Here is a 10,494-nt window from a genome sequence, read left to right on the forward strand (position 1 = left end):
TCAAAAAGTCGGTTAGTGTGTTTGAGCCTTTACACAAGTCTGTAATTGAAACATGTAAATATGAGGACAGGTAGGAGAACAAAGAGATGGGGGGGGGGGGGGGAATGGGAGAAAAAACAACAAGAGCACTTTATCTAATTTATCAAATTAAGACATGGCTCGATGTGAGACAGGTCGATGTGTGTGTGTGTGTGTGTGTGTGTGTGTGTGTGTGTGTGTGTGTGTGTGTGTGTGTGTGTGTGTGTGTGTGTGTGTGTGTTGGGGGATGAAAACAAAATGTATTTTCTTCCATGCATTGCAAGCTGTATTACATCTCAACCTGTTTATTTCCAGAGCTGTGCTGAAAGGCTTACAGTATGTTCAATTACTGAAGACACTTCTGCAGCAGAGTGGACAGCGAGAGAGAGAGAGAGAGAGAGAGAGAGAGAGAGAGAGAGAGAGAGAGAGAGAGAGAGAGAGAGAGAGAGAGAGAGAGAGAGAGAGAAGAAAGTGAGAAAGAACCACATCAGCAGCTAAACCCAGTGACTCCGTGATGAAACCAATATCCACACATCTCATCAAGACAGCAAATTCAGTGGTGGAAAGTAACTAAATACATTCACTCAAATGTTTGTGTTTTGGGGGCTTGGTTCTAAAGTGTAGGCCTTGTTTATTTTGGGCTGTCTGTCTAAAGTTGTTATATAGCATCACAATCATTTTAACTACATTTTAGAAGTTGGCTATTCAAAAATAACAGTTAAACAAGCTCTTGTAGATCTGCTATTGTTGAAAAGTTTGTGCAAACAATTTGAGCTCATATCTTTGCTTCTGGAGGTCCCTGGCATAAACTATTTTTGAGATGGGGGTCCACAGCCAAATACATATTCATTTTGGGGGGGCCTTTGAGAACCTCTGGCCTGGTCACTTCTTTTTAGGCTTGTTTTAATGGTTTGCTTATTTCTCTTGCAAGAACCTGGCAACACTGCTTGCCTGCCCAGCGACTCTGGCGACAAAACCAATCTCCACACTACATCTGATCATGACACCAGTTGAGACGGAAACATGAAAACCGTGTTGGAGCGAGATAGGGGGAGAGAGGGAGAGAGAGGCTGTTATAGGAGTGATTGTTACCGTCATAAAACCGTCAACAACAGCAGGGAGATAGATGAACGTTGAGGGACACCGACACAAATGAATACGGGACTCTAACTGTCCGGAAAACAACAACAACAGAAGAACTATATGGGGTCTGTACAGTCGACAAGCAATGAAACGAAGACGCAATCAGAATGCGGGGAGAGGGAACCTTCCACCCCCCCCCCCCCCCCCCCCCCCCCCCCCCGCCCCCCCATTTTCATTATTAATTGTACAACAACCACCCCATTTTATGTTTGTGTATCCATTAAGATGGTTGTGTTTTTTGATTAGCACACTGTTTCTCAACCACTGGTAAACGAACCAGTAGAGGTTCATTGCATAATTGCGGGTGGCCAGTGGGAATATGTGGGAATATGTGTAACTTGGACCCTAAACCATAGGTCTTTCATTCAAGAGTCACTACGGGGGGACAACAAATCTATGCTCTGATGCAGCCAGACAGCGAGTCCTAGGGTTCGATTCCCGAGCCCAGTGGATGTCTGCTGTGTGTCACTCCACTCCACTAAAGGAGTGGAGTGCAAACTTGATCAAGCAAAGACAAGGCAGTGTCATGATATGGGTACAATAATATGGATAAGACCATTGTTAGGAGAGACTAGCAAAGAGTAAACATCCTGAGGAAAATAATAGAAACGGTGATAGAAACATAGCTGTAAAGCAAAAGTGTCCATAATGAGGCATCTCATCATCTCTCAACTCCACAAACTGCTGGGAATCCACCAGCAGCAAACACACACTGTGACCACGCTGTGGTCATTATAAGCCCCACTCTGGATGCCGTTACCCCCAGACCACCAGAAACAAGTTTCCTGAATATACCTTTCAGCTGTACAGGGCTTTCTAACAGAGAAAGAACACCAACAGGGTTGGCTCCTGCCGGCTCAGGTGTGACCAGAGAAATAAATATCGTCGCTGTCGAGCAGAAACCTCTTATCTCCATATTTTAAGTTAACTTTTTGTACAATTCGTAAATGAATGCCCTACTTTGGCATACAACTGTGTCACGTCAAAAGTCGAAAAAAGATTTCCGATCGACATAATTGTCTATTAAAATTATAATTTTTTGCGAAAGCGAATGTGGTCATCGGTCATTGAACTGATGAAAAGTATTAACAAGTATTATGACTAAATAACTACAGACATTGGGACACAGGTTAATTTTTACATAAACGTCTGTCGGGTCGAAAACTTAGATTTCAGGATTAAAATAAAAACAAAAGTAGATCTACAAGCTCAAAACGCGGCAATTCAGGCCAGGTTTTGAGCTTGTAGATCTGCTACTTTTGATGCTTGTGTGTGACGCTGTAGAATGATCAAGTAGAGTTAATTTACAAAAAAAAACAGACCGCAACGATTTCCTGGAGAGTAACGGTTTCGGGACTTGCAAGGTTTCCACCCGACACGGCGACCATATTCAGGAGGAACAGTTTTCTAGGGGGTTGGAAAGGTATTCCCAGCTGACAACAGAATGTGGGTACACATATCAACTGGGTCTATGAAGCAGAGACCTGCTGTCACAGAGGAGATCCCATGGGACCCGGGACATAAACTGAACTAGATACCAGCCTCAACTTCCACCGTCGCCGCCAGGATTTTGTGCTCAGCCAACCAAAACACAGGCAAGGCAGGAGCAAACAGAGGCTGCAAATAATAAAATAACAGTACAAAATGAATAGCTTGTACTGGAAACTGAGGGCTTTGCCACTTTGTCCTCCGTTGGCATGAGTTCTGATGATTTAACGCTTAAGCCCTGCATACTTCCTTAATTCATGGTGGTCCTCGAAATAAAACAACTTGAAAACCACTGGTATTGTAACTGGAGAGTAAACATGTGATAAACCGGTACCGGAAACGGTTCCAAATGTGATGCACCCAACAGCACACACTACATGACATCATGCACGAGCTGTTCATGTAACATGTGTTTTTATTTCATGATCAATAGAGATATCAATCAATGAATCAATCAAAGGAACCGATTCAGGTTCCTCCGGTTTCGGACGGTTTAGTCGTACTGCAAATAGTGCCCGGGTTTCTCTAAATGGTAAAATGGTAAATGGTGCATTTATATAGCGCACTTATCCAAGGCGCTTTACATAGATTGTGCATTACATTCACCCATTCACACACACATTCATACACCGATGGCGGAGGAAACCATGCAAGGCACCAACCTGCTCACCGGGAGCAACTAGGGTTTCAGAGTCTTGCTCAAGGACTGATCAAACTGGGAACCCTCCGTTTTCTGATGACAGTTTCTCTACCCCTGAGCCACTGCCGCCCATTCTCTCCCCCGAACATGGCCAAAAGGCTCTATGCACAGCATGTGGGCCTCTTCCTTACTTCCTTCACAGGTGTTACCAATGATACTAATGAAAGCTCTGTTCCGTTTACTGTAAAACAGTGGTTCTCAAACTTAACTCTGAGAGTTACAAACCCGTAAGGGACCATTTTGAGCCTCCTCGAGGAACCGTGAGGATTGCTGCACCACACTTTGAGACCCACTGTTGTATAGCAGAGTGTTTCCAGTGAGCATGCACGATATCGGCACCCTGACTCCGTTTGACCAGAATGGAACAGAGCCTTCAGTAGTATCATTGGTACGACCCGTGAAGGATGCAAGGACGAGGCCCAATTTCTTTCCAATATGGCTGCTGTGCATGGACCCCTTAGTTGAGAGAGAAATGAAGCAGGGACTCCCACAACCTATACATAGATTCCATATAGTTTCATTGTTTGACAGCACAATCATCAGTGTATTTTTGATTCATGTCAATCTGTGTTTTCAGAAATGTAACTTGAACCGTCAAATGCATCAATACATAATAAACTTGACCTTTCACTCACTGTACTTAGTGTGCTCTTTTACCCCTCTACACCAAAGCTATTTGTCAAAAATAGCTGCTCTGCGAGGCGTTGTGAGCTTGTAGATCTGCTATTTTTGGCTAAAGTTCTCCGAATGTGGACGCTAGGGACGGATTCAAGTGGTTAATATAAAAAAGGAGGACAATTTTTTTCTATCACACAAAGATTTGGAGGACCCCCTATAGTAACTCTGAGGACCCCCTAGGGGTCCAGGACCCCCTGTTGAAGACCCCTGGCCCATTGTGTTTAGAATAGCCACTCAGCCAAGAGATAGATTTTCTGAGGGAGCAAGCAGCAGAAGGCAATGCAACAAAGTCTTGGGGGTGCAAACATCATTTACGAAACACTATTCTATTCCATTAAATGTATGTGGTAAATCTGTCCAGCTGTTGGAACAGTAAAAGCACATGGTTAGTTATGAGATTTACCAGACAATGTGGGCCACGGAGCAAGTAAGCTATATTTCCTTTTCATTTATTTATTTTACTCGCTCCACTGCTTACCAGACTAAAATCACAATATCCTTCATCCATTTAATAATGTATTGGACCACCACACAGCTGCTTTATTGCTTATAGCGGGGCCGAGGTGCACAAACACAGACCAATAATAACACTAAACTGCAGTCTATATCTCCAGTGTGCCGGAGCTAAACCCAAACAAATATGAGGAGGAGAGAGAGAGAGAGAGAGGGAGAGAGAGTCATAGTCCATCCACGTCCATGATGAAGAAGTGTTGCGGTTCCTTGTGGGAGCTGCTGGGTAGAGCTGCCTGGCAGGTACTGTAGGTGATTTCTGTTGCTTCTTCACAAGACAGAAAGGAAGAAAAGTGTCGCCCTGGAACCCTCCCGAGAGGAGAGACGGGCCAAGTGTGACTGAACACAGAGTGAGCCACCCGAGAACTATACTAGCTGCTGTGAAGACTTGAGAGCATTGGTTCCGGGGGACCCACAGGGGTCCTTGAGAGGGCTCTTTTTTTCATATATCAATTAATGTTGGGGGAATAAAAAGGAGAAATGAACCATTGCCCTTGCAAACATTAAAATAGCAGATACAAGCTCACAAAGCATACAATTGCATACAGGGTCAGGGTCATGGGTTCTATCTCGGGCACCGCTAACACAGTGCATGAGTAGCATAGCTTGGGTGTGACAAGTCGTACATGACAGCAAGTACTGGGAGCTGATGGTAGGTGTGGTACTCCACCTCAGCAATCCATCTCTCCGTGGTCTAGCGCATTGTAGCGGTCCACTCCGACCCACTTGCTAACCCCTAAATGCCCTCTGAATGACAATCCTAAGGATATTGATGATTAAACAACCATTACTCTGGTGAGGACCACGAAAATAGTCACTAAAAAAGCTCAGATTCTACAACACATGTGGGGGCATACATCATCATCTCACAAGTAGTAATACAAGAACACACACCAAAAGGTGAGGGATTGTTTGACACTTTGGCAGCAGAGGGAGGACCATCGTTTACTGTCACGTTAGCGACCACAAGAGAGAGGAAGAGAAAAGTAAGCGACAGAAGAGAGAGAAGACGAGAGAGAGACATAAGGGAAGGAATAATAGAAATAAGAGCAAGGGAGAGAGACAGAGGACGAGTGAGAGAGGCAAAGTTAAGGACAGACAGACAGACAGACGAGGGGTTTCTCAGCGGCCACACTGTTCTCTTTCCCAGGGGGGGGGGGGGGGGGGGGGTGAATAGAAGTGGTGAGGGTTGCTGGGTGCTAGTGCTGGGTGGTATAGGACTGTCAATTTGTCAGTAACAGAATGGTGAGGTTAAAATCAACCAATCCATCTCTATCAGACTGACGTGTGTAAGTGAATGTGTGAGGGAGAACTCCCCATGTGTAAGTAGACAGGAACAGAGCCATGGGGGAGAGGGAGGGAGGGAGAGAGGCGGGAGGAAGGCTGACACAGAAGTGGGGAGAGCCTGCTGCTCCTTAAAAGACAGTCGGCCACATGGAGAGAGAGGGAGGGAGAGGGGGAGAGAGAGAAATAGTGGTACTTCAACAGACTGGCACCTCATAAATCTGCCAAGCAGCCAAGTGGTGAAAAAAGTGTGTGTGTGTGTGTGTGTGTGTGTGTGTGTGTGTGTGTGTGTGTGTGTGTGTGTGTGTGTGTGTGTGTGTGTGTGTGTGTGTGTGTGTGTTAAAACATCCTCTGCGAGAACAGAAAAGGAGCTGAAGAGGAAAATGAAGTTCAACATGGAGGAGAGGAGAGAGAGAAGGAAAGATGCAGGGAGAGAGAGATATACATACATATACATATATTCACCTGGTTAAAAAATGATATTGTAAAGGGAAAGAAAGAAAAAAAAACTCCTCTCCCTCATCCCTCCGTCTCTGCTCACCTGAGTGGCCATCTTGCCGTAATCCACCCAGCGCAGGGTGGCAAAGTTGGTGGACTCGGCACAGTTGAAGCCGTGGTTGAAGCCGGCGTGGTAGCCGTACGGGAACGTGACCATGAACTCCCCTTCCTTCTGCGTCACCTGGTGGTGAAAAAACAACACACACTTAAAACTCGGAGTTACCGGAGTCCCTCAGGGCTCTATAATAGTGTATTTTCCGTTTTTTGTGGGGAGAGCTTTAGCATGAAAACACGTTGCATTGCGATGAGAGCTTGTCAATCTGCTATTTTCTTCTAAAGCCTTCCCCACAATACGGATGCTGGGGTTTATTCATAGAATAGAAGGCAGAAAACAAGAGAGACCGCACAAAGAGGACAGACACCTCCTGGTAACTCTAATTCTGTGGGCCAAGTGGAGAGCTTTCCAAACTTTCAAAACTACCCATTTTATTTTGTGTATTTCTTTAAGAAAGGCAGCTTTTTACGAGCAGACCAATCACAATAAAAGTGTCTCTCCTTTCTGGAGATTGCCGTCTCAAAAACCTCTGCAACAGGTCTTCAAATTGCCCTCCACTGCTTAGCCTGAAGTTTTAGAAATGAGCTTCATTGTCAGTGGTTCTCAACCTGTGGGTCGGGGTTATTTTGGGGGTCCCCAGATGATTAACTTAATTAATGTGCAACATTGTTTTATCTCTCAACGGTAAACAATCCACATAAAGTTTAAGTGTATAGACAGAGGGTACCTGCACATTTGTAAAGTGAAAATTTAAAGACGTTTTAATACCTCTAAAATGGCAAATTAAACATTGGCCAAATTGTCAAATATTAGAGGCAGAAATTGTGAAAATAGCCGATCTGCATGCTCACAAGTCACAACGAGGCGTTGTGAGCACGTAGATCTGCTATTTTCACACTAGAACCATGTTATACGAAATGTAATGCCTCAACTCTTAGTGCTCGTCAGGTTAAAATATGATTATTTTGGGGGTCGCAACCTGAAAAGCTTGAGAACCACTGTACAATGTGACCTGTACTGCTGTCTGGGCTGGTGAGATGTCTCCTCTTTCATTACCAGCACAGAAAACGCTCTTGGCCATGCTTTGTCTTCATAACAGATAGGACAGTGGTCTGAACACACCAGATTGGAACTCAAATACGCAGTGAAAACACTAAGGTTTGCATTTTTTCTAAGGTTATTATGTCCTATGTTAAATTGTTTTTTTTTTTTGTTTTTTTTTGTCACAGTGGGAATTGAAATGGCAGTATGGCACATTCTATACCGAACACGAAGCAAACCCAAAGAGAAACATATTTACATTTTAATCCAAGGTTGAGTTATATGTTAAACACAATGATACATTTTTAATGTGTCATTGAGGGAATTCAAATGACACATTCTAAGGACCATCAAAAGCATGGAGAATTGTATTTACATAATACATTTTAGTCCAAGTAAGTTAAATTATTCATGGCCGCAGTGAGGGAATTCTAATGGTGACTTCAAAGGATTATATACATATATTTACAGTACACTCAAAATACTACAATGGAAATATACTCTCAAGCTGTATTGTGTTTTATTTATCATTGTGACATGTTAGGTTCAAATACATATTTCAACCTAAAACGCATGTATGTTCATGCATGCATTTTCTATAATAATGGTAATAATAATAATAATAATGTTTTATATATATTTTATATAGCACTTTTCTGAGTACCCAAAGATGCTTTAAATGGGGGCAGGAGCAAACTAAGAATAAACAACTTTATTGGGGTAAAACACTAAGACTAAGCGAGAGAATAAAAACCATTAAAAATATTAAAAAATCACACCCGTGTGAAGTGGAGCTGTGTGTGTGTGTGTGTGTGTGTGTGTGTGTGTGTGTGTGTGTGTGTGTGTGTGTGTGTGTGTGTGTGTGTGTGTGTATAGATCATGTGTACCGATTTTTGTGACATTTGAAGAAAATATGTAGGAAAAGGAGCAAAAAGTGTGTTTTGGAGAAAATTCAAGATGGCGGAAAATCTATCCTGGCGCAAATGGGCGTGGCCTATATGGGGAGATGCGTCTTGACCCAAGGAATCCAGGGAAAAAATAAGTTTAATTTTCCGATCTACGGTTCAAGAGTTACGGGGCAAAACGTAAAGTGGGCCGTTATAGCGCCACCATGAGGCCGAGTGATGTAATTATTTTTCGATTCATTCTTAAAATCATTATGAATCTCCTCTCCGAGGTTTGAAACTGTAGCTCCTATGGTTTACGAGAGAAAAATACTTGAAAGGGATTTCTTGCATTGTCCCATTATAAGTCAATGGGGACAATTAAGCGTCGTTTTTTGCCGATTACGTCGGCATGGTAAGGCGGATCGGAACGAAAGGTAATAGAACACCATTCCCGGCCGAGCCGCACATTTTGATGTATATATTGCGCGAGTGGCGTAAATGGTGCGGCACTAGTTACGCGCCGAAGTCAGGCTACATACACACACACAGACAGACAGACACACAGACAGACACACACACAGACCCACACAGCCACGTATAGGGAGCTGCACACAGCTCCAAAAATCACACCCGTGTGAAGTGGAGCTGTGTGTGTGTGTGTGTGTGTGTGTGTGTGTGTGTGTGTGTGTGTGTGTGTGTGTGTGTGTGTGTGGATCATGTATACCGATTTTTGTGACATTTGAAGAAAATATGTAGGAAAAGGAGCAAAAAGTGTGTTTTGGAGAAAATTCCAGATGGCGGAAAATCTATCATGGCGCAAATGGGCGTGGCCTATATGGGGAGATGCGTCATGACCCAAGGAATCCAGGGAAAAAATATTTTTAATTTTCCGACCTACGGTTCAAGAGTTACAGGCCAAAACGTAAAGTGGGGTGTTATGGCGCCACCATGCGGCCAAATGACACAATTATTTTTTATTTAATCCTTGAAAGCATTATGAACCTCCTCTCCAAGTCTTGAAACTCTAGCCCCTATGGTTTGCGAGAGACAAATAATTTAATGTGAGTTTTTGCAATTCCAATTATAAGTCAATGGGGAAAATTAATTCACTAATAAATTAATATCAATTAAACTATAGAACCTTTCTCTTAGAAAAGTAATAGCCCACGATTCCCGAGTAAGCCGGTCGATTTGACATATGGCGCGAGTGTGTGGTGGCAAAACTGTGGGACTAGTGGCGTGCCGAAGTTTAGGAAGTTCAGGCTACATACACACAGACAGACAGACAGACAGACACACACACACACACACACACACACACAGACCCACACGGCCACGTATAGGGAGCCTGTGTTTCACACAGCTCCAAAAAGGACAGTGGAATCACTGGAATGAGTTAGCTGGGGAAAGCAATATGGAAAAGGTGGGTTTTGAGGCTGGTTTTGAAGGGATTGGAGGGTGGGGGCATCTCTGAAGGATTTGAGGAGTGCATTCCAGAGGGTTGGGGCAGCAAAAAGCAAAAGCTCTGTTGCTGCAGTTTTTTTTAGTTTTTTTTACATTTCTATTCTGTCAATCAAAAAGACAAATAATAAATAAAAGAAAAACACAAACCAGAGGTTAATATGTAAGTATTTGTGAGATTAAATATTTCTATTTATCTGACCTTATCCATGCTATTTCCGCCCCCAGAATAGGGACGATAGGATTAGAGTGATTATTTAAAAGATTACGGCTGGAACGCTGTCACCCCTGAACAAAAAGTTGTAATACATGTAATACAAAAAGGCTCCGTCTAAACTGCAGGGTTGACGTCAGTCTCTCCAGTACCTGCTCAACCTTGTTGGAAATAACTTTAGTTTTGTATGTGATGAGGAGAAAAGAAGAGAAAAGAAGTTCCACTCTTGGCAGAGTCAGGGGAGGAAGGAAAATGAGATGAGAAAATCAAAAGACGTGCAAAGTTAGACGAGTGACAATGATGATGGTGTGAATCAAGGAGGAGAGAAAGTATAGGAGGTAAACTTTTCCAGACCGAAGGAAGGAGGGAGGTTGTGCCAAAAATACGTTCACAACAAGAAAAGGGAATTAGAACAGTCGGGGGTTTCCTGTTTTTGGATGGTGTGTGTGTGTGTGTGTGTGTGTGTGTGTGTGTGTGTGTGTGTGTGAGAGAGAGACGGTGGCACATCGGAGGTGAT

At 43.4% G+C, this 10,494-nt stretch overlaps 1 protein-coding gene across 5 annotated transcripts in view; it reads right to left on the reverse strand.

The window, feature by feature from the left end:
- Positions 1-10,494, reverse strand: part of kdm4b (lysine (K)-specific demethylase 4B) — an 81,481-nt gene that overhangs the window by 34,982 nt on the left and 36,005 nt on the right. For all 5 annotated transcript variants that reach the window (XM_080723022.1, XM_080723021.1, XM_080723024.1 and 2 more), the window contains one exon: positions 6,363-6,500. In XM_080723022.1, the coding sequence (XP_080579148.1) occupies positions 6,363-6,500 (138 nt within the window). The remainder of the gene's footprint in view (positions 1-6,362; positions 6,501-10,494) is intronic.

This window comes from Nannobrachium achirus (assembly GCF_963921795.1).
Source record: "Nannobrachium achirus genome assembly, chromosome: 1".
Classification (NCBI taxonomy): domain Eukaryota; kingdom Metazoa; phylum Chordata; class Actinopteri; order Myctophiformes; family Myctophidae; genus Nannobrachium; species Nannobrachium achirus.